The sequence below is a fragment of the Salmo salar genome, chromosome 18 (assembly GCF_965601325.2).
Source record: "Salmo salar chromosome 18, fSalSal1, whole genome shotgun sequence".
Lineage (NCBI taxonomy): Eukaryota > Metazoa > Chordata > Actinopteri > Salmoniformes > Salmonidae > Salmo > Salmo salar.
This window is the reverse complement of record NC_138308.1, coordinates 75286553-75312584: the sequence shown is the minus strand read 5'-3', so window position 1 is coordinate 75312584 and position 26032 is coordinate 75286553. Positions and strand designations below refer to the sequence as shown.

Sequence of the window (26032 nt, the reverse complement as noted above, 5' to 3'; positions counted from 1 at the left end):
GTCTCAGTGTATTCGTCAATATTATTCTTGGAAGCTACACGGAACATATCCCAGTCCGCGTGATCAAAACAATCTTGAAGCGTGGATTCCGATTGGTCAGACCAGCGTTGAATAGTCCTTAGCACGGGTACTTCCTGTTTGAGTTTCTGCTTATAGGAAGGGAGGAGCAAAATGGAGTCGTGGTCAGATTTGCCGAAAGGAGGGCGAAGGAACTTTCAAAGTTCTTTAAATTTTCCGTTTGACTGACTTTCATGTCTTAAAGTAATGATGGACTGTCGTTTCTCTTTGCTTATTTAAGCTGTTCTTGGCTAATATGGACTTAGTCTTTTACCAAATAGGGCAATCTTCTGTATACCACCATTACCTTGTTACAACACAACAGATTGGCTCAAATGCATTAAGAAGGAAAGAAATTCCACAAATTAACTTTTAACAAGGCACTCCTGTTTATTGAAATGCATTCCGGGTGAATACCTCATGAAGCTGGTTGAGAGAATTCCAAGAGTGTTCAAAGCTGTCTTAAAGGCAAAGGGTATTTTTATACTTTTATATTTTTATTTGTTTAACACTCTTTTGGTTCCTACATGATTCCATATGTTATTTCATAGTTTTGATGTCTTCACTATTATTCTACAATGTAGAAAATAGTAAAAATAAAGAAAAACCCTTGAATGAGTAGGTGTGTCCAAACTTTTGACTGGTGATTCCGCCATGTTTTAATTTTTTTTCATTTATGAGACCAATGTTAAGCCATTGTATGCTTCTCTACCAACTATAATTAGACATTTGGCAACCCAAAGACTTTGTTTAGCCCTGCTGATGCCTATAAGCGTTACATTTTCAAAAGACAGTAAAGAGCCGGAATACATTTCATCTTTCTTTAACATGTATTGTTGTACCCAAATAATTTATGATTACTGCATGTCAGTATAGAAGCCCAGACATTCCTAACACATTCCTAACTCCTAACTTCTTATTATATCAGCTATTGTTTTCTCTTGTAAAGCTTAAGCACTTCCGATTTATTCATGTACACCATTTGCTCTTAACAAGGATCCCTCGAGAGCCACTTAACATTCCAAGGCTACGTCTCACATGTCACCCTTTTCCCATAGGAAGTAGTGCGCTATATAAGCAATAGGGTGCCATTTGAGATGAAGGCTTGGAATGTGAAGTGCTTAAGCCCAATACACTGCCAACCATCCTACAGTTTAGACTGACAAAAATGGACACTGTTGTTAAAACCATTCCCTTCATCTGATTCCACATTAAATAGCTGTAAGCCATTATGAATGTAGTATGTAGTAATTTTCCTATTCACTTTAGCAAGTGAAAGCATTCTTTATTTATTAAAAATAAATTTGTGACCAACTTTTTATTTCGATTTGTCTTCATGATTTCAGGGGGGGGGGGGGTTTACAGGTACAAAAAAAATCTTAGAAATGCATACAAAAATAACCCCAACCTATTGCCCCCCTCAGTCTCCATCCACCTGCCCGCATCCTCCCTCCCCACCCGGAAACAATGCCGCCCAACTCACCTAGCCCCCCTCGGCCCCACCTACTCTATCCAAAGAATGCATGCCTCCTACCCCTTGCCATACCACCCAGCAACCGAGGTTGCCCATCAGTACCCTTCCTACCATCTATCCCCTGAGTCTCTTTTGTGCCACTGGCCTACACTCAATAACCCATAATGTCAAACTGGAATTATTTTTCTTGAAAATTTTACAAATTAATACAAAATGAAAAGCTGAAATGTCATGAGTCAATAAGTATTCAACCCCTTTGTTATGGCAAGCCAAAATAAGTGAATGAGTAAAAATGTGATTAACAAATCACATAATAAGTTGCATGGACTCACTCTGCAAGAAATGTGTTTAATATGATTTTTTAATGACTACTTCATCTCTGTACCCCACACATACAATTATCTGTAAGGTCCCTCAGTCAAGCAGTGAATTTCAAACACAGATTCAACCAATTCAACCAATGTGATAGGAGAAAACAACTGAGGATGGATCAATGACATTGTAGTTACTCCACAATACTAACCTAAATGACAAAGTGAAAAGATGGAAGCCTGTACAGAATACAAAAATTCCAAAACATTCATCCTGTTTGCAATAAGGCACTGGAGAACTGCAAAAAAATATCAAATAAATTAACTTTATGTCCTGAATACAAAGCGTTATGTTTGGGGCAAATCCTACACAACACATCACTGAGTACCACTCTTCATATTTTCAAGCATGGTGGTGGCTGCATCATGTTATGGTATGCTTGTCATCGGCAAGGACTAGGGAGTGTTAAGTATAAAAACAAACATAATATAAACTCAGCAAAAAAGAAACGTCTCTTTTTCAGGACCCTGTCTTTCAAAGATTATTTGTAAAAATCCAAGTAACTTCACAGATCTTCATTGTAAAGGGTTTAAACACTGTTTCCCATGCTTGTTCAATGAACCATAAACAATTAATGAACATGCACCTGTGGGAACGGTCCTTAAGACACTAACAGCTTACAGACGGTAGGCAATTAAGGTCACAGTTATGAAAACTTAGAACACTAAAGAGGCCTTTCTACTGACTCTGAAAAACACCAAAACAAAGATGCCCAGGGTCCCTACCCATCTGCGTGAACATGCCTTAGGCATGCTGCAAGGAGGCATGAGGACTGCAGATATGGTCAGGGCAATAAATTGCATTGTCCGTACTGTGAGACGCCTAAGACAGCGCTACAGGGAGACAGGATGGACAGCTGATCGTCCTCGCAGTGGCAGACCACGAGTAACAACACCTGCACAGAATCGGTACATCTGAACATCACACCTGCAGGACAGGTACAGGATGCCAACAACAACTGCCCGAGTTACACCAGGAACGCACAGTCCCTCCATCAGTGTTCAGACCGTCCGCAATAGGCTGAGAGAGGCTGGACTGAGGGCTTGTAGGCCTGTTGTAAGGCAGGTCCTCACCAGACATCACCGGCAATAATGTCGCCTATTGGCACAAACCCACCGTCGCTGGACGAGACAGGACTGGCAAAAAGTGGTCTTCTCTGATGTCGTGGTTTTGTATCACCAGGGGTGATGGTCGGATTCACGTTTATCGTCGATGGAATGAGCGTTACACTGAGGCCTGTACTCTGGAGCGGGATAGATTTGGAGGTGGAGGGTCCGTCATGGTCACAGCATCATTGGACTGAGCTTGTTGTCATTGCAGGCAATCTCAACGCTGTGCGTTACCGGGAAGACATCCTCCTCCCTCATGTGGTACCCTTCATGCAGGCTCACCCTGACATGACCCTCCAGCATGACAAATCCACCAGCCATACTGCTCATTCTGTGTGTGATTTCATGCAAGACAGGAATGTCAGTGTTCTGCCATGGCCATCAAAGAGCCCGGATCTCAATTCCATTGAGCACATCTGGGACCTGTTGGATCGGAGGGCTTGGGCCATTCCCCCCAGAAATGTCCGGGAACTTGCAGGTGCCTTGGTGGAAGAGTGGGATAACATCTCACAGCAAGAACTGGCAAATCCGGTGCAGTCCATGAGGAGGAGATGCACTGCAGTACTTAATGCAGCTGGTGGCCACACCAGATACTGACTGTTACCCCCCCCCCCCCCCCCCCCCCCCCTTTGTTCAGGGACACATTATTCTATTTCTGTTAGTCACGTCTGTGGAACTTGTTCAGTTTATGTCTCAGTTGTTGAATCTTGTTATGTTCATACAAATATTTACACATGTTCAGTTTGCTGAAAATAAACGCAGTTGACAGTGAGAGGATGTTTCTTTTTTTTGCTGAGTTTAGGTAAGCACAGGCAAAATCCTAGAGGAAAACCTGGTAACCTAAAACACAAGGCCAAATATACACTGAAGTTGCTTACCAAGATGCCATTGGATGTTCCTGAGTTGCCTAGTTACAGTTTTCACTTAAATCCGCTTGAAAAGCTATGTCAAAACTTAAAAATGGCTGTCTAGCAATGATCAACAACCAACCAGAGGTTGAAGAATTAAAAAATATTAATTTGCAAGTATTGTACAATCCAGGTGTGCAAAGCTCATAGAGATTTATCAGAAAGACTCACAGCTGTAATCACTGCCAAAGGTGATTCTAACTCAGGGGTGTGAATGCTTATGTAAATGTCTCTGTATTTCATTTTCATAAAATTTGCTAAAATGTCTAAAAACATGTTTTCACTTTGTCATGGGGTATTGTGTGTGTAGATGGGTGAGAATGTTTTATTTATTTAATCCATTTTGAATTCAGGCTGTAACACAACAAAATGTGCAATACTGTAAGTCAAGGGGTATAAATACTTCCTGAAGGCACAGTAATTGTGTTAGGCTTTAGCTGAGATTGTTCTTTATAGAGAAGTATATTTGTCCAGGCCACAGTTGTTCCTTGACGTGCACCATTCATTCTCGCTGTCAATAATTCTAATGTTATAACTTCTAACAGTAAATGTATCCACTGGTTAAATTGCAGAGAGTGAGGTCTTAGAACCCCAAAAAATTATCGCAGCAGTGCTGCCTGCCAGCAGTAATCTTGTGTTATTGATTGAGAGATTCAAGAGGCTATCATCATTAAGTAACGTAATAGATGAAAGCATTGAATATTTAAATGCATGGCCTTCGAAAGGAATTTTGCTCCAGAAGCATTTAACTGCAGGCCACTCCCACACCATATGAAGGAATGTGAAGTGGCTCTCAAGGGATCATTGTTAGGAGCAAATGGTTTGCATGAATAATTTGGAAGTGCTTAAGCTTTACAAGAGCAAACAATAGCTGATATCATGAAGTTAGGAATGTCTGGGCTTCTATACTGGCTTGCAGTAATCATTTGGGTACCTGTCAAAGAAATATGAATTGAGAGTTTAAAGTTATTCACAAAAATGTTTTTGCATGCTTTTTCAGAAACTGTTAAATGTTAATATAACTTGAAGTATGGCGAGGGAAAAGTGCACATCATAACAACCTTAATAAGTACACAATTCAAATGAAACGATTCGTCTGTGTCTGAAACTGCTTTTGTATAGTGCATTGACCAACCTCAAGTAATTTACTTTTGTAGCAATTTGTTTTACTCTTTACTGTCTTTAAAAAATAGAATGTTGATAGGCATCAGCCTGCAAGCAAGTTTTTGGGTTGACAAATTTCATATAACAGTTGTCAGAGAAGCACACAATGGCTGAACATTGGTCTCTTAAGTCGCAGAGAGAGTAATGTCTTTACGGCATAAATAAAATAAATGAAAACATGGCGGAATGTGTTGACTTTGAAAATAGGCTTTTAAGTCAAAGGAAATTATCTCTATTGACTAGGACTAATATTGTAGGGAACACAGTGAGCAGTTGGGAGTTGGGGTCAATTTGATCGTGAACATTATCTTGATGTTACAGTCAGTGAACAAACTTAAAATGTATAAGTTGATGGTTTGTATTACGGGACGCCAAAGTCATATTATTCCATATTCTATTCCAATTAAAGGTTTGTTCAGATTCAGTTAGATCTGTGGACAATACTTTTTTAATGGCTAGCTCAGAATATGAGTTTTCACATTTTTTAATATATATTATAGAGAATCAGTCTATCTGGGGCCCAGATAATTTATTTAGAAATTCTATCTTTGGATAGTTCGGTAGTTGGGTTACCCAAGGGACTCCGCAGGCCAGCATAGCTGACCTAAGTTGTAAATATAGAAAAAAAAGAAAAAGGAAGTTGTCTGTTAATGTAATGTGTCGTTCAAATCTTGGAATGTTCCCAAACCATTACTGTCCATGATATTGGTAAGGGTACAGTTTCCACATTTGGACCTTTGGGGGGATGCAAAAGGCCGCTCTCCAGATCGCAAGGCTTTGCGATCGAACTCAACTTCATTGTGGTCACACATGCTGAGCTTAGGTACGATTTTATCTACAGTGAGCTCCAAAAGTATTCAGACAGTAACAAATGTTTTGTTGTTTTGGCTCTGTACTCCAGCACTTTGGATTTGAAATGATACAATGTCTATGAGGTTAAAGTGCAGACTGTGAACTTTAATTTTAGGATATTTTCATCCATATCAGGTGAACCGTTAAGAAATTACAGCTATTGTGTACATAGTCTCCCCATTTCAGGGGACTAAAACTGTTGGGACAAATTCGCTTATACACTGCTCAAAAAAATAAAGGGAACACTTAAACAACACATCCTAGATCTGAATGAAAGAAATAATCTTATTAAATACTTTTTTCTTTACATAGTTGAATGTGCTGACAACAAAATCACACAAAAATAATCAATGGAAATCCAATTTATCAACCCATGGAGTCTGGATTTGGAGTCACACTCAAAATTAAAGTGGAAAACCACACTACAGGCTGATCCAACTTTGATGTAATGTCCTTAAAACAAGTCAAAATGAGGCTCAGTAGTGTGTGTGGCCTCCACGTGCCTGTATGGCCTCCCTACAACGCCTGGGCATGCTCCTGATGAGGTGGCGGATGGTCTCCTGAGGGATCTCCTTCCAGACCTGGACTAAAGCATCCGCCAACTCCTGGACAGTCTGTGGTGCAACGTGGCGTTGGTGGATGGAGCGAGACATGATGTCCCAGATGTGCTCAATTGGATTCAGGTCTGGGGAACGGGCGGGCCAGTCCATAGCATCAATGCCTTCCTCTTGCAGGAACTGCTGACACACTCCAGCCACATGAGGTCTAGCATTGTCTTGCATTAGGAGGAACCCAGGGCCAACCGCACCAGCATATGGTCTCACAAGGGGTCTGAGGATCTCATCTCAGTACCTAATGGCAGTCAGGCTACCTCTGGCGAGCACATGGAGGGCTGTGCGGCCCCCCAAAGAAATGCCACCCCACACCTTGACTGACCCACCGCCAAACCGGTCATGCTGGAGGATGTTGCAGGCAGCAGAACATTCTCCACGGCGTCTCCAGACTCTGTCACGTCTGTCACGTGCTCAGTGTGAACCTGCTTTCATCTGTGAAGAGCACAGGGCGCCAGTGGCGAATTTGCCAATCTTGGTGTTATATGGCAAATGCCAAACGTCCTGCACGGTGTTGGGTTGTAAGCACAACCCCCACCTGTGGACGTCGGGCCCTCATACCACCCTCATGGAGTCTGTTTCTGACCGTTTGAGCAGACACATGCACATTTGTGGCCTGCTGGAGGTCATTTTGCAGGGCTCTGGCAGTGCTCCTCCTGCTCCTCCTTGCACAAAGGCGGAGGTAGCGGTCCTGCTGCTGGGTTGTTGCCCTCCTACGGCCTCCTCCATGTCTCCTGATGTACTGGCCTGTCTCCTGGTAGCGCCTCCATGCTCTGGACACTACGCTGACAGACACAGCAAACCTTCTTGCCACAGCTCGCATTGATGTGCCATACTGGATGAGCTGCACTACCTGAGCCACTTGTGTGGGTTGTAGACTCCGTCTCATGCTACCACTAGAGTGAAAGCACCGCCAGCATTCAAAAGTGACCAAAACATCAGCCAGGAAGCATAGGAACTGAGAAGTGGTCTGTGTTCTCCACCTGCACAACCACTCCTTTATTGGGGGTGTCTTGCTTATTGCCTATAATTTCCACCTGTTGTCTATTCCATTTGCACAACAGCATGTGAAATGTATTGTCAATCAGTGTTGCTTCCTAAGTGGACAGTTTGATTTCACAGAAGTGTGATTGACTTGGAGTTACATTGTGTTGTTCAAGTGTTCCCTTTATTTTTTTGAGCAGTATATATGTATAAAAGTAGTCAAAAGTTTAGCATTTGGTCCAAAATTCCAAGCACGCAATTACTCTACAAGGTTGTTGGATATGTTTGTTGTTTGTTTAGATTGTGTTTCAGATAATTTTTTATTTAAATAAGAATATGTTTCTAAACACTTCTACATTAGTGTGGATGTTACCATGATTATGGATAGTCCTGAATGAATCGCAAATAATGATGAGTGAGAAAGTTACAGTTGCAATTTTTTTTTGCCTCCACAGGGAAGGCGCAATGCCGTCTGGGATACACCAAATAAAAATGTGATTCACATTTAAAAAAATCATTTTTATATATATACTGTGTGTGTGTGTGTGTGTGTGTGTGTGTGTGTGTGTGTGTGTGTGTGTGTGTGTGTGTGTGTGTGTGTGTGTGTATATATATATGTGTATATATATGTGTATGTATATGTGTATGTATATGTGTGTATGTATATATGTATACATATACACACATATATGTGTATATATATATGTGTGTATATATATATGCATATACGTAAATATACATATGTATGTGTATATATGTGTATATATATATATATATATATGTGTGTGTGTGTGTGTGTGTGTGTGATATATATATATATATATATATATACACACACACACATATACATACACACATATACATATATATACATATATATGTGTATATGTATGTGTGTATATGTATGTGTGTATATATATGTGTGTGTATATATGTGTGTGTGTGTATGTATGTATGCATGCATGCATGTATGTGTCTTTAAACAGCTTGGAAAATTCCAGAAAATGATGTCATGGCTTTATAAGCTTCTGATAGGCTAATTGTCATCATTTGAGTCAATTGGAGGTGTACCTGTGGATGTATTTCAAGGCTTACCTTCAAACTCAGTGCCTCTTTGCTTGACATCATGAGAAAATCAAAAGAAATCAGCCAAGACCTCAGAAAAAAATTGTAGACCTCTACAAGTCTGGTTCATCCTTGGGAGCAATTTCCAAACGCCTGAAGGTACCACGTTCATCTGTACAAACAATAGTACGCAAGTATAAACACCATGGGACCACGCAGACGTCATAATGCTCAGGAAGGAGACGTGTTCTGTCTCCAAGAGATGAACGTTCTTTGGTGCGAAAAGTGCAAAGCAATCCCAGAACAACAGCAAAGGACCTTGTGAAGATGCGGGAGGAAACCGGTACAAAAGTATTTATATCCACAGTAAAACGAGTCCTATATCGACATAACCTGAAATGCCGCTCAGCAAGGAAGAAGCCACTGTTCCAAAATCGCCATAAAAATGCCAGACTACGGTTTGCAACGGCACATGGGGAGAAAGATCATACTTTTTGGAGAAATGTGTGGTCTGATGAAACAGAAATAGAGCTGTTTGGCCATAATGTTTGGAGGAAAAAGGGGGATGCTTGCAAGCCGAGGAACACCATCCCAGCTGTGAAGTACGGGGGTGGGAGCATCATGTTGTGGGGTGCTTTGCTGCAGGAGGGACTGGTGCACCTCACAAAATAGATGGTATCATCAGGATGGAAAATGATGTGGATATATTGAAGCAACATCTCAAGACATCAGTCAGAAAGTTAAAGCTTGGTCGCAAATGGGTCTTCCAAATGGACAATGACCCCAAGCATACTTCCAAAGTTGTGGCAAAATGGCTTAAGGACAGTAAAGTCAAGGTATTGGAGTGGCCATCACAAAGCCCTGACCTCAATCCCATAGAAAATGTATAGGCAGAACTGAAAAAGCGTGTGCGAGCAAGGAGGCCTACAAACCTGACTCAGTTACACCAGCTCTGCCAGGAGGAATGGGCCAAAATTCCCCCAACTTATTGTGGGAAGCTTGTGGAAGGCTACTCGAAAGGTTTGACCCAAGTTAAACAATTTAAAGGCAATGCGACCAAATACTAATGGAGTGTATGTAAACTTCTGACCCACTGGGAATGTGATGAAAGAAATAATAGCTGAAATAAATAATTCTCTCTACTATTATTCAGACATTTCACATTCTTAAAATAAAGTCTAACTGACGTAAAACAGGCAATTTTTACTAGGATTAAATATCAGGAATTGTGAAAAACTGAGTTTAAATGTATTTGGCTAAGGTGTATGTAAACTTCCGACTTCAACTGTTTACACACTACCGTTCAAAAGAATGCAGTCACTTAGAAATGTCCTTGTTTTTGAAAAAAAAAAAATAACTTTTTGACAATAACATCAAATTGATCAGAAATACAGTGTAGACATTGTTAATGTTGTAAATGACTATTGTAGCTGGAAACGGCTGATTTCTTATGGAATATCTACATATGTGTACAGAGGCCCATTGTCAGCAACCATCACTCCTGTGTTCCAATGGCACGTTGTGTTTGCTAATCCCACAGCTGAAAACTGTTGGGCTGATTAAAGAAGCAATACAACTGGCCTTCTTTAGACTAGTTGAGTATCTGGAGCATCAGCATTTGTGGGTTTGATTACAGGCTCAAAATGGCCAGAAACAAATAACTTTCTTCTGAAACTTGTCAGTCTATTCTTGTTCAGAGAAATGAAGGCTATTCCATGCGAGAAACTGCCAAGAAACTGAAGATCTCGTAGAACACTGTGTACTACTCCCTTCACAGAACAGCGCAAACTGGCTCTAACCATAATAGAAAGAGGAATGGGAGGCCCCGGTGCACAACTGAGCAAGAGGACAAGTACATTAGAGTGTCTAGTTTGAGAAACAGACGGCCTCACAAGTCCTCAACTGGGAGCTTCATTAAATAGTAGCATTAACTGGGAGCTTCATTAAATAGCAAAACACCAGTCTCAACGTCAGCAGTGAAGAGGCTGGCCTTCTAGGGATGCCGCGATGCTGGCCTTCTAGGTAGAGTTCCTCTGTCCAGTGTCTGTGTTCTTTTGCCCATCTTAATCTTTTATTTTTATTGACCAGTCTGAGATTTGGCTTTTTCTTTGCAACTCCTCCTAGAAGGCCAGCATCCCGGAGTCACCTCTTCACTGATGACGTTGAGACTGGTGTTTTCCGTGTACTATTTAATGAAGCTACCAGTTGAGGACTTGTGAGGCGTCTGTTTCTTCAATGCTGGGGGAAGCTAACACAATGTGCCATTGGAACACAGGAGTGATGGTTGAGAATAATGAGCCTCTGTACGCCTATTTGGATATTCCATTAAAAATCTGTCGTTTACAGCTACAATAGTAATTTACAACATTAACAATGTCTACACTGTATTTCTGATCAATTTTATATTATTTTAATGGACAATAAATTAGCTTTTCTTTCAAAAACAAGGACGTTTCTAAGTGACCCCAAACTTTTGAACAGTAGTATATATATATTTTTACATTTCTTCACATTTTCAAACATTACATTTATATTTTCCAACAGGGCTATATATTTGGGTGCGTTTTTTTTCTCGCCTGAGTAGCCTCGTTTCACTTCCAAAATTAAACCATCTAGTGTTCAGCGAAATAACAACACAATGTCAAATACAGGTAGCCTAGTCAAATAATTAACATCCAATTACATTAACCGTTACTTTCTCGCGGGAAACCTTTACTCTTGCACTGACATTTGTAAACGAAACATGACAATTAGAAAAATAAGCCACAGGAGTTTTTTGAGCGAGAATAAAGATGACTTTCGAGTGGTAAGACATGTATAAAAGCAACAGATACCATTAATAAGAAGGGGCTAGAAGTGTCTTATATGGTGAGCTACCGAGTGGCTAGGACAGGCAAGCCCCATACTATTGTGGAGGACTTAATACTTCCTGCTGCTTGGATATGGCTGGGACAATGCTGGGGGAAAAGGCCAAAAAAACTATACAGACAATATGTTCATCAAACAACACTGTTTCACGTTGCATCAGTGACATGGCAGGAGATGTTTTGAAACAATTACTGCTTCGCATACAAGTCAGTGAATTATATGCTTTACAGCTGGATGAGTCAACAGACGTGGCGGGCCTGGCGCAGCTCCTGGTATATGTCCGTTACGTTAATGGGGGTCAATTAAGGAAGACATCCTCTTCTGCAAACCACTGGAAACCAGGACAACATGAGAGGATATTTTTAAAGTACTGGACAGCTTTGTGACATCACATGGATTTTGGTGGTCAAGATATGTTGGTATCTGGATGCGCAAAAGCCAATGTAGGGAGACATAGTGGAGTGGTAATGCGCGTGCAAGCAGTTGCTCCTGACACTACTTGGGTACACTGCAGCATCCACCGAGAGGCTCTTGCTGCCAAGGGAATGCCTGACAGCTTTAAAGACGTTTTGGACACTACAGTGAAAATGGTTAACTTGGTTAAGATGGTTAAATGGTTAAGACCCATAAACTCTTGTGTATTTTCTGCATTATGCAATGATATGGGCAGCGACCATGTAACACTTTTACAACATACAGAAGTGCACTGGTTATCAAGAGGCAAAGTATTGACACGTTTTTTTAAATTGTGAGACGAGCTTAAAGTTTTCTTTACTGACCATAATTTTCCCTTGTCTGACCGCTTGCATGATGACGAGTTTCTCACATGATTGGCCTGTCTGGGTGATGTTTTTTCTCTCCTGAATGATCTGAATCTAGGATTACAGGGACTCTCCACAACTATATTCAATGTGCGGGACAAAATTGAGGCTATGATTAAGAAGTTGGAGCTCTTTTCTGTATTCATTAACAAGGACAACACACAGGTCTTTCCATCATTGTATAATTTATTTTGTGCGCAAATGAACTCAAGCTTATGGACAATGTCAAATGTGATATAGAGAAGCACCTGAGTGAGCTGGGTGCGCAATTACACAGGTACTTTCCCAAAATGGACAACACAAACAACTGAATTCGTTATCCCTTTCATGCCCTGCCTCCAGTCCACTTATCGATATCTGAACAAGAGAGCCTCACCGAAATTTCAACAAGCGATTCTGTGGAAATTGAATTTAATCAGAAGCCACTGCCAGATATCTGGATATGGCTGCGCTCAGAGTATCCTGCCTTGGCAAATCGCGCTGTTAAGACACCGATGCCCTTTGCAACCACGTACCTATGTGAGAGTGGATTCTCGGCCCTCACTAGCATGAAAACTAAATACAGGCACAGACTGTGTGGAAAATTATTTAAGACTGAGATTCTCTCCAATACAACCCAACATTGCATATGTTATGTGCATCCTTTAAAGCACACCCTTCTCATTAACCTGTGGTGAGTTATTCACAATTTTTTGATGAACAAATAAGGTTTTATATGTAAGATGGCTAAATAAAGAGCAAAATTATTGATTATTATTATATTATTATTTGTACCCTGGTCCTATACGAGCTCTGTCACTTCCCACGAGCCGGGTTGTGACAAAAACTCACACTCATTCTTATGTTTAATAAATGTATCGTATAGTGTGTGTGTGGCAGGCTTACAATGATGGCAAAAAAACAACATTTGAAAGTGCGCTGACCCTGGTGCTAGAGGTTGAGAGAAATGTACAGTATATTTATGGGTCGGAAAATGGATGTGTCAAATGGTCGTGTCCCTCTTCTCCATTTCATAACCAGACTGACCAGTGTACTGTACATGCATGTGAGCATATTATTGGAAACTGATGGAATGATGCCGACAGAATGCGCCAACCAGCCTTGGTACAGCTAAATTTAACAGCGCTTGTCACTTACACAAAATGTCTGTAATGCGACATGTCAAAATAACCCAGGATGAGTTGGAAAATAGTTGTTAAGGCAGATGAACGCAGACCTAGAGTTTCAAACTGAGATTCCTAAAGAGTTTAAATACTGTCAAGCTTAAAGGGATAGTTCCCCCAAATTACAAAATGACATATATTGGGGATATTGACTTGCATTGGCTTTGTTCCACAAATGTTAAAACATTCGAATTTGGAGACAGTGGCCAGGTTAACAAAACCAAAGCATGGATTGTTGTCATACCTTGTCCATAGACTGCTTACAGGGCAAGTAAATCAAATCAAATTGTATTTGTGAAATGCTTTCATAAACAACAGGTGTAGACAGACATTACGGGCCCTTCCCAACAAAGCAGAGAGACAAAATATAAAAATAATAACACAAGGAATAAATTCACAATGAGTAACGATAACTTGGCTATATACACAGTGTACCAGTACCGAGTCAATGTGCAGGGGTACGAGGTAATTGAGGTAGATTTGAAAATATAATCTCAGTGCAAGAGGCGTCACTACAGTCCCTGGTTCGAATCCAGGCTGTATCACATCTGGCCGTGATTGGGAGTCCCATAGGGCGTCTCAAATGGCCCGGCGTCATCTGGGTTTTGCCGGGGTAGGCTGTCATTGTAAATAACAATTTGTTCTTAACTGACTTTCCCAGTTAAATAAAGGTGAAATAAAAGATAATAAACAGTAACAGCAGCATATGTGATGAGTCAAAAGACTTAGTGTGAAAAGGGTCAATGTAGGTAGTCCGGGTAGCTATTAGTTAAATAGTTTCCCTATAGCTACCAGGACGAACTATTCAGCAGTCTTATGGCTTGGGGGTAGAAACTGTTCAGGGTCCTGTTGATTCCAGACTTGGTGCATCGGTAGCTGTGCGGTAGCAGAGAGAAGAGTCTATGACGACTTGGGTGGCTTGAATCTTTGACATCTTTTAGGGCCTTCCTCTGACACCTCCTTTATAGAGGTCCCGGATGTCAGGGAGTTTTTTCCCAGTGATGTACTGGGCCGTACGTAAACCCTCTTCAGTGCCTTGTGGTCGGATGCCAAGCAGTTGCCATATCAAGCGGTGATGCAGCCAGTTAAGATGCTCTCAATGGTGCAGCTGTCAAACTTTTTGAGGATCTGAACTGATATGTACTTTTGTAATTTGTGTAAACTATCCCTTTAAATGTGTCTAAAGGAATCTACACAGTGCTTCAAAATAGCTTTTTTGCTATTATTGATCCAAGTTTGAATCCATAGTCCTTGTCTGGGAAATGGAGCTAAATGGTGGTATTGAGCAAAATATACTACTGTAAGTGATGAAGGAAAGTAATGAATATAATCTCTCTCTACTTGCAGTCCATCGATCCCGGGCAGCAGTTCACGTGGGAACACTCCAACCTGGAAGTCAACAAACCAAAGAACAGATATGCTAACGTGATAGCATATGACCACTCCAGAGTCCTGCTATCGGCTATTGACGGTAAGCAGCTCTCCCCTTGCCTTGAATTGACTGTCGTGTGACTGTCTACTTCTATACAGTACCAGTGTCTTCTGTGCCCTAGGAGTACTAGCATACACTGAGCTATGGTATCTAGGGCTATGACGGTCATGGAATTTGGGGTAACAATTATTTGTTACGCACACACACACACACATACACATACACATGCATACAGTACATACTAATTAACCAATTCCATTGAATATTTCTCATAGAGAGAAAACATTTTAAAAAAAGAACATAAACAAACTGGCTCTTCCGGGCCAGTAAATGGATGCTAATGGGAAGAAAACTGATAAATAAAGACGTTCAGAGTCCCTTTGCAGTCTCCCAGAAAGCTCATGCAGCTGAGAGTGTTGATGGACCCCATTAACTAGCCATAAACACACATCTGTGCGGCAACATCGAAGCCTTCGCGAGGGAGGAAACCGCTACTCTGCCAGACAGGCTTGTGGGACTTCCCCCTGGAGCTCCAAACAAAGACTTTGGCAACCAGGACTTCTTAGATGAAGTTATTTTGGCGTAAGGGACATGTCTGTATAAGTTGCTCACCAACCTAGCGACTGACTGTCAGGATTGGGATGGAGGACGTTTTCCTCGGGTGCTTTTAGAATACCCTGAAGTGTGTGGTAGGCTATTAGCATTGACTGTATAGAGGGGAATTGGGTGATACTTAACTTGAACCCTCTGTTGTTATAAGCCCACATAACAAAGTCATGATAGTGTTATAACAGATGTCATAAACAGTCATGTCAGATGATTGTAACTGACACAACACATTCAGCATCATCTATTGACTCATAGTCATTAATCGTGTCCACAACATGTTGTTATAGTTGTGTTCCATAAGCCAGACATGAATACCACTTGATTTATTCCTTTTTACACTGCCACAGGTCTTTAGTTGGTCAACCGACGTGTCCCCCCCCCTCCCTCCCCACTTTGAACTCCGAACGATTCATCAAAATTTGTCTCTTTTCATTGTAACATTCCTCACCAGATGAATGCACGTTATGTAAGCAAACATCTGTATAGTCAGTTTTCCACTATGCTCTGCTCCAAAGCTGTCCCTGGACTTTATTTGTAACTCATTTGAGACGCAGTTCAAAGTGGACCAACTTGAGTCACTGGCCAGCTGTTTCTCAAAAGGTCAGTGCAGCTAAAATGGAGAAATCACAACATAACCTAATTACGGTTTTCTGTGCTTGATCGAGGAGCTTTTAATGTCCAGGTATACTGGTTATTCTCCAATTGTTGGAAAATTATGATACCGTCATAAATTGTGATAGCAGGTCGATGATGTATTAGCAGAGAGAAGCAGACTCATGGCCTCTTTCCTGAGGGAACAGGCCAGCATAGAACTCTAAAAGAGGGCTTTTACCAAAAGTTACTTCAGTGTGGATTATGCCTCGTAAAATGGATAACCATTCAAATTCCAACCACACACACCACTTTTAGCCTATTTTAGGACACATTGCCAAATATGTAGGTGATTCTTTGATTGTTTGCCAGTAAGTTTGATATCTGCCTGTTATTAGTTGTGTTTCTTTTTTGATAACGGTATTAGTTTTGCAAGCAGATGGCTGCGTTTCGCACAAATTCTGAGTGACACTCCGGCCATCTGCAGAGAAACCAAATATGCTTCCAGACACTGTCTTGTTTTCATTAAACCATAATAATGTGTCTTTTTCCTTACACGTCCCTTTCATTTTGAAAGCTGGGGGCTTAATTGTCTTTATCCCTTGTCCATTATGGAAATATACAGCCAGGCAACGGCTGCATGAAAAGGTTTAGCAGGGAAAAGGAAGGGAGGGAGAAAAAAGACGGGTAAGAAATGTCGGGTTTTGAATGAGCTCACATTTTCTTTTCTAGTCTTTTTATTTTTTATTTTTTTGCACTGAATAAGTTACCTGGGAGAAAAAGGGAGGGGTGGATGAAAGGGGGGAGAGTTGGAGCACGGGCGGCTGGCTATGCAAACGTGGCATCCATGCAGATGAGACTTATCTTGGTAGACCATGTGTGCGCTGGGCCCCCAACTGCCAGTCCTGAAGCATTGACTAGCTGTCAGCTCCGTCTTCGCCTCTCCACGGATTGGGAAAAAAAAAAAACTGCTTTCATTTAGCAACCGGTGAGAAAAGGAGAGTAGGTGGAGGTTGTGGAAGAAAAACCGTTTTGCCTGGTTTCGTAGTTTGTTTTTCTCTGTGAGGTTGAGGGGTGAGGTGGGGCGGAGGTTTTTTTTCAAAGCTAAACTTTATCTCCACCTTGAAGTTTCACTGTAGATAGTGGAAATGCTATTTTTGGAGTCATCAAAGTTACATTCAAGAGTATGATAACAATTGACACAGTGATTCAACTAGTTGGCAGCCATTTTGTGTGGATGGATGACACAAAAGGCACACAATGGCAAAGCCTAAATGAAAAACACAGTACACTTAGACTGTATGCCTGGGTAGTTCCTGGCTGAGAAAACTAACTCTGGATTTGTGCCCTTTTAGTCAGAAAGAACTCAGTCAGGATTAAGTGTTGTTCAATGTCAAAACAACTCAAGGTATTGAGTAGCAGGGGTCTGAACCTCTAAGCACTAGCAGAGTGGGACTTCTCTTTTCACAGTACCTGCTAGTCTAGTGGATGGACTAACGCTATTGATCCCAATCAAAGCCAAAGCCACTGTTGTGTCGCTCATCGTTTTTCCCCCGTCTGTCGTACAACCAAAGTTAATCACTCCCCACACACACACACACCACTCCCCCACCCCCCCCAACCAGACACCATCCTTTCTAATCACTTTCCCTCATCTTTCCTAGGTATCCCTGGAAGTGATTACATCAATTCCAACTATATCGACGGCTATAGGAAGCAGAATGCATACATCGCCACGCAGGGCTCGCTGCCCGAGACGTTTGGTGACTTCTGGAGGATGATCTGGGAACAGCGGAGTGCCAACATCGTCATGATGACCAAGCTGGAAGAGAGGTCCAGGGTAAGCACAGATCTGGAATCAGCCCTATGGGATTCATTATTCATTTGATTGTCATGCACAGGTCTAGGTCTGTTACACAGGTCCATTTTATCCTACCCTGACATTAGCCATAGTCGCCGAAACAAAATGGAGTAATTCTACAAATGTACATTTAAATATATGGCAGAAGTGTCATATCATTGGATTTGTAAAGTAGAAAATGTCTAAATGTAATTATGTCTTCATTATATATTCTACCTCAGTCGTCCACATTTTGATATGAGTGTATGTGGTCTGTAAAGCAAACATACTGCAATATAATTTCAGATTCCAAATTAGGTGTAATTCAATTCACCTATCTTCCATTGTTTACTTCCAAGCTTCATTGAAGCAGCAACATCATAGCCTAACCCATGACTCATCATGGCTATCCATTTGCTTCTGTGATGCAAATACAACATTTAACATTTTCCTAGAACTCCCCATTCCTCCTTTCATTCTGTGTTCATATTTCTATGTGTGTTTTGTCATGTTCCTTCAGATGCCCTCATATTTCTTCTCTAAGGCAAGACATCTTGCATTCTGTTTCCAATGGATGTCACTCACTCACTTATTTGCCACAACATGAGTTTCCCTTTTCTTCTTTTTAGTATTAGTGCTGCTATACCATTATTGCAATTAGTTGCATGGTCACTAGGTTAGCCAGCAGCTGGTAAAATGTTAATGCTAATTGTAAAATGTCAGTCATTCGGTACAAGAACCAAGCACACAGCACCTTTCACTTTTTTCAAATTTAAAAGACAAACACTTTGTGTCTGGCACTGCAAGGTCTCTTATGTATGTTTGAAATCACAAAGAAACAAAGACTGCATGGTCTCCACAAGTTGCAAGTTCACTACTTTCACACAATTCCTCCTCTAAAGATCATTCATTACTTGTTTCTCTTACTTGCTTCTTGTCTCTCAAGAGGAGAACAATTCCATGTATTCTACCTTACGGTTTTACTGTATTACCTGGAAGAACTGTCTGAACAGATGTTGTGAATGGATTGCTTTCACTCTTCGCTAGCCTACAGTGCCTTCAGAAAGTTTTACACATTTTGTTGTGTTACAGCCTGAATTTAAAATGGATGGATTTTTGTCACTGCCCTACATACAAAACCCCATAATGTCAAAGTAAAAATATGTTTTTCAATTTTTTTATTAACTTTTTTTTTTTAAACTGAACCCCTTTATTATGGCAAGTCTAAACAAGTTCAGGAGTAAAAATGTGCTTATCAAGTCACATAATAAGTTGCATGGACTCACTTTGTGTGCAATAATAGTGTTTATCATGATTTTTGAATGACCTCATCTCTGTACCCCACACATACAATTATCTGTAAAGTCCCTCAGTCGTGTAGTGAATTTCAAGAACAGATTCAACCACAAAGACCGAGGAGGTTCTTGAATGCCTCGACAAAGAAGGGAACCTTTTGGATGATAAAAAAAGCAGACATTGAATATCCCTTTGAACATGGTGAAGTTATTAATTACACTTTGTATGGTGTATCAATACACCCAATCACTACAAAGATACAGGTATCCTTCCTAATTCAGTTGCTGGAGAGAAAGGAAACCACTCAGGGATTTCACCATGAGGCCGACTTTAAAACAGTTACAGAGTTTAATGGCTGTGAAAGGAGAAAACTGAGGATTGATCAACAACATTGTAGTTACTCCAAAATAGTAACCTAAATGACAGAGTGAAAAGAAGGAAGCATCTACAGAATAAAAATATTCCAAAACATGCATCCTGTTTGCAACAAGTGGCAAAAGTAATACTGTAACAAAATGTGGCAAAGCAATGTGGCAAAGCAATATTGGTAAATCCATTATAACACATTACTGAGTTCCACTCTCCATATTTCCAAGCATAGTGGTGGCTGCATCATGTTATGGGTATGCTTGTAATCGTTAAGGACTGGGGAGTTTTTCAGGATAAAACAGAATGGAGCTAAGCACAGGCAAAATCCTAGAGGAAAACCTGGTTCACCAGACATTGACAGTGAATGTTCGTTCCTGAGTGGCCCGAGTTACAGTTTTGACTTATCTTCTTGAAAATCTATGACAAGACCTGAAAATGGTGTTCTAGCAATGATCAACGACCAATTTGACAGAGCTTGAAGAATTATGAAAATAATAATTGGCAAATGTTGCACAATCCAGGTGTGGAAAGCTTTTAGAGACCTACCCAGAAAGACTCAAAGGGTAATCATTGCCAAAGGTTATTCTACAAAGTATTGACTCAGGGGTGTGAATACTTATGTAAATTAGATATTTCTGTATTTAATTTGCAATTCATTTGCAAAAAAACTTTACACTTTGTCATTATAAAAATGTATGTAATTCATTTTGAATTCATGCTGTAGCAAAACAAAATATGGAATAAATCAAGGGGTAAGGATACTTTCTGAAGGCACTGAATATTGTAGACCCAAGTGCATGTTTTGACCATTGTCTGGTTCTAGTTGTTAGTTGCTTTAGATAATGAAGTATCACATAAGAATGACTCATAGTTTTGTGAATATATACAAAAGCTGCCTCATAGACCTTTGTCAAGCTTTAGCGCATTGTTTGACAACATTTGATGATGAAATATGCTTCATTTTGCTGCTAACTAATGCCCCCATCTTCTGTATCGATCTTTTAGATAATGGTGCCGGAGGGATTGGCTGCCGTTTTACGGGCTCCAAACCAACTGTTCTATTTTGTTCGTTTTTTTTGCATTGTGTGTAACTCATTTTGTACATAATGTTGCTGATACCATCTCTTATGACCGAAAATAGCTTCTGAACATCAGAACAGCAACTATTCACCTCGGACTGGACAAAGTTTTTTTCTTTATTGAGTCCGGCGCTAACGATATACTGCTTTGTCGAGACTAGGTCCAAATCGTGAAGAAAAAACGTAGAAAAAGGGGAGGAGGGCGGGGTGCCTTGTAAGAATCGCCAACGAGTAGGTAAACCCCCACTACCCTACATATTATTGGCCAATGTGCAATCATTGGAAAACAAACTAGACAATTTACGATTAAGACTATTCTACCAACGGGACATTAAGAACTGTAATATCTTATAATTCACTGAGACATGGCTAAACGATGACACAGATAATATAGAGCTTGCTGGCTTCTCTGTGCATTGGCAGGACAGTGCAGCTAAGTCTTGTAAGACGAGGGGTGGGGGTGTGTGTCTATTTGTTAATAACTGCTGGTGCGCTATGTCTAATATCAAAGAAGTCTTGCAGTATTACTCGTCTGAGGTAGAATACCTCATGATAAGCTGTAGACCACAGTATCTACTCAACGAGCTGTATAAGTCCATAAGCAAACAAGAAAATGCTCAAACAAGAAAACGCTCCTAGTGGCCGGAGACTTTAATGCAGGCAAACTTAAATCCGTTTTACCTAATTTCTACCAGCATGTCACATATGCAACAAGAGGAAAGAAAACTCTAGACAACCTTTATTCCACACACAGAGACGCATACAAAGTTCTCCCTCGACCTCCATTTGGCAAATCTGACCATAATTCTATCCTCCTGATTCCTGCTTACAAGCAAAAACTAAAGCAGGAAGTAACAGTGACTCGCTCAATACGTAAGTGGTCAGATGACGCGGATGCTACGCTATAGGACTGTTTTGCTAGCGGAGACTGGAATATGTTCCGGGATTCATCAAATGGCATTGAGGAGTATACCCCCTCAGTCACCGGCTTCATCGACGACGTCATCCCAAAAGTGACCTTACGTACATATCCCAACCAGAAGCCATAGCTAAAGGCTAGAGCTGCCGCTGTCAAGGAGCGGGACACTAATCCGGACGCTTATAAGGAATTCCGCTATGCCCTCAGATGAACCATCAAACAAACAAAACGTCAATACAGGACTAAGATTGAATCCTACTATACCGGCTCTGATGCTTGTCGGATGTGGCAGTGCTTGAAAAGTAATTACGGACTACAAAGGGAAACACAGCTGCTAGCTGCCCCGTGACGCGAGCCTACCAGACGGGCTAAATGCCTTTTATGCTCGCTTCGAGGCAAGCAACATTGAAGCATGCATGAGAGCACCAGCTGTTCCGGATCACGCTCTCCATAGCCGATGTGAGCAAGACCTTTAAACAGGTCAACATTCACAAAGCCGCAGGGCCAGACGAATTAACAGGATGTGTACTTAAAGCATGCACGGACCAACTGGCAAGTGTCTTCACTGACATTTTCAACCTCTCCCTAACCGAGTCTGTAATACCTACATGTTTCAAACAGACCACCATAGTCCCTGTGCCCAAGACAGCGAAGGCTACCTGCCTAAATTATTACTTCCCCGTAGCACTCGTGTCGGTTGCCATGAAGTGCTTTGAAAGGCTGGTCCTGACTCACATCAACAGCTTCATGCCAGAAACCCAAGACCCAATCCAATTGGGTGGGGGTCAATGTAAATACAAGGTGGTGTCAGATGTACGCTTAAAACATGGTCAAAGTCTCCAGTCACCCAAGTCATAGACTGTTCTCTCTGCTACCGCACGGCAAGCGGTACCAGAGCGCCAAGTCTAGGACCAAAAGGCTCCTTAACAGCTTCTACCCCAAGCCATAAGACTGCTGAACAATTAATCAAATGGCCACCTGGACTATTTACATTGACCCTCCCCCCCCTTTGTTTTTACACTGCTGCTACTCACTGTTTATTATCTATGCATAGTCATTTTACAAATTACCTCGACTAACCTGTACCCCCACACATTGACTTGGCACCGGTACCCCCTGTATATAGCCTTGTTATTGTTATGTAATTTTCTTGTGTTACTTTTCTTATTGCTTTAGTTCATTTAGTAAATATTTTCTTAACTCTATTTCTTGAACTGCATTGTTGGTTAAGGGCTTTTAAGTAAGAATTTCACGGTTGTATTCGGCGCATGTGACAAATTTGATTTGTCTCGATTGAGTTTCATCAGCAATATATTAGCTTCCATTGTATGTAAGATGAGGGTAGTACAGTGTATGACGTAAGGCATCTGCATAAGGACTCTTCGAGTTCACTGTGCTTTCCTCTGGCAGCGAAATTACAATACTGTAATGGAAGTAGTGTTTTATTGGCTGTTCGCTGGGCAACAAAAACGCTATAATCATAATAAACCTGTGCCTGTAATGTGATTGGAAAACTGTGGTTAAGATTGTAATTATAGAGCCTGTCGGCTAACAAATAGCACTGTCGGGCTTCAGTGGAACGTCTTAGCTGGGCCTGTTTCCTCCATTGTGAAATCACACAAGTCAGCACAGCAGCGTAGGAAAGACTTGGCAGCCTCGCTTTCCTGTTTGCCTTGTATTGACTTTCCTTTATGAAGCTGGATGAGTATTTGCCAGTTATGTCTATTAGGGTCTATTCTATCTCAGACAGTGATTCAGAGAGTTAGAGGGAAGAAATGGAGCATTGAGGATCAGATCGGATATGGACTTTATTGTGATTCAACAATTGTTGGGGATGTGTAGCAGGGGAGTCCTGCCCATTGAAACTAAGGGGGGCGCAGACCCTCTCAGATGAATTATTTGTACACTGAAAATATAGCAGATATTGGTTATTTGACTCATTATTCAAACAAAGCAAAGTTGGTAATTAGTTCCTTCTCAACAATAATAGGTGCAATGATGCCTATGTATATTAGAAACTGGTTAGAGACAGAGTTGTTAGAAGGTGTGACCAAACCGGTTGTCTAATGTGACGTTTTCTATCAATCTCAGGTGAAATGTGACCAGTACTGGCCCACTAGAGGGACGGAGACCTACGGCCTCATCCAGGTGACGCTGTTGGACACGGTTGAGCTGGCCACATACTGTGTCAGGACATTTGCACTTTATAAAGTACGTTTGATTTCTTCATAACTAATTTAACCTTTATTTCACATGGAAGTCAGACACCCAATTTGGGTTTTAGTTGAACTGAATTAAATGGATAACCCTAGCCATGGGCAGTAGCTTTACTCTAATCCCCTGACATCATTGGTGCAGTGTGGTTGAGATGAGGGACCACGCCTCCTCAAGGTATTGAAGTATTATCGCTGCTGTTTAAAATGTTTCCCAATGTGTGTTCTATACATGTATATAGCCTACTTCCCCTCTGTCTATCAGAATGGTTCCAGTGAGAAGAGAGAGGTGAGGCAGTTCCAGTTCACGGCCTGGCCGGACCACGGGGTACCCGAGCACCCCACTCCGTTCTTGGCCTTCCTCAGACGGGTCAAAGCCTGTAACCCCCCAGATGCAGGGCCCATGGTGGTACACTGCAGGTAAGCAAGGCCCCCCATGATATCATGATTTCACTATCATAGACTATGTTATCCTGCCGAGCTAAGGTCTTCTTGTTACTCATCATTCAAGCGTTGTCACAGATATATATAAAAACACAGAGGGAAAGAGAATGCGACAAGGAAGAGAGAGCGAAGAAAGAGGGAAGAAAGAGGTGGAGGGTAGGAGGATGGGCGAGAGTAGATGACATGAGCTGCATATCACCGACTGAGAGCCAGAGGGAGTTGTCCTACTAGCTTTGTTGGATGTTTTTTTCTTCTCAATCTGAAAGTATTTACTACAACAGAGTAAGGATTACCGGTGTCAGTGCCCTTGGCGAAACGTAAATCCCTTCCTCACACACACACACACACACACACACACACACACACACACACACACACACACACACACACACACACACACACACACACACACACACACACACACACACACACACACACACACACACACACACACACACACACACACACACAGACACACACCCAAACACCTGTCCTCCCCACACTAACATCCACGCATCAGCGCTCCATGAGTATCCAGCTTATCCCCAGGGTTATTACAAAATAAAATACAAAATAAAGCACTTACTTCTCACTTCCAATGACAAGAAGGAATAAACTCCAGACAGAGGCAAAAGAAGAATGTAGCCGTCTGCCTCTCTTCAGACTGGGGAGTTATAGGAGGCTCTGGTGTGTGTGTGTGTGTGTGTGTGTGTGTGTGTGTGTGTGTGTGTGTGTGTGTGTGTGTGTGTGTGTGTGTGTGTGTGTGTGTGTGTGTGTGTGTGTGTGTGTGTGTGTGTGTGTGTGTGTGTGTGTGTGTGTGTGTGTGTGTGAGACTGTGTGTGTGACTGTGTGTCGTGAGAGAGAGAGAGATAGCTAAAGGGAGAGAGAGGGGGACAGAAAATGAAACTGAGATAGAACATGCAAGAAGATACAAATTTATGTCTGAAAAATGTACAATAAAAAGGGATTACCAAAGAATACAAATTACTACAAGCTGGAGTTAATTAGACCTAGTCGCAGAATCAGTTTCAATTGAAAAAGCCAGACTTTTTACGGCGAACCAGAATGCAGGAATTAATGTCACTCAGAAGATAAAGGGAGTGTAGAGATTCAAATCCGTACGGAAGCATCTCACACAATACCACATCCCCTATGCCTTGTCAGACCACCATTTTGAAAATATATATTGTTTTCATCCCTCCATTCATGTATTTTAATTCTTGCATCAGAATGTTAACTTAAGGCTACGTTCTAATTATCTCTCCTTATCTCTTCCAAAGTGTTCACTTGTTCACTTCCCTTGAAGGAAATGACTGGTATAATAAATATGGAGGGATCTCCCACTAGCCCTGCCTCCACTAATCCAATGCTTTTAGATTTGTGTGTACATAGTGAAAGAGTGCACACTTCAGGAAAAAGGAAATATTACAATGGCGCCGGAGGGGATGGCTACCGTTTTACGGGCTCCTAACCAACTGCTATTTTATGTGTTTTTTTTTCGCATTGTTTGTAACTTATTTTGTACATAATGTTGCTGCTACCATCTCTTATGACCGAAAAGAGCGTCTGGATATCAGAACAGCGATTACTCACCTCGAACTGGACAAAGATTTTTTCTTTATTGAGTCTGATGTGAAGGATATACTGTTTCTCTGAGACCAGGCCCAAATCCCCGTCATTTGCGTGAAGAAAAGACGGAGGTACAGGGGGCGGAGATTGGGGTGCCTTGTGAGAATTTATTGGCGAGTGGGTAACCCGCCTCTACCATCCATTCTATTGTCCAACGTGCAAT

The 26032-nt window shown here is 41.4% G+C and overlaps 1 protein-coding gene across 21 annotated transcripts in view; it reads left to right on the top strand.

Moving 5' to 3' along the window:
• LOC106577623 (receptor-type tyrosine-protein phosphatase delta) overlaps positions 1-26032 on the top strand; it is a 645609-nt gene that overhangs the window by 601040 nt on the left and 18537 nt on the right. For all 21 annotated transcript variants that reach the window (XM_014155859.3, XM_045701363.2, XM_014155852.3 and 18 more), the window contains 4 exons: positions 14796-14919; positions 17745-17920; positions 23675-23794; positions 24062-24216. In XM_014155859.3, coding sequence (XP_014011334.1) covers positions 14796-14919; positions 17745-17920; positions 23675-23794; positions 24062-24216 — 575 coding nt within the window. The remainder of the gene's footprint in view (positions 1-14795; positions 14920-17744; positions 17921-23674; positions 23795-24061; positions 24217-26032) is intronic.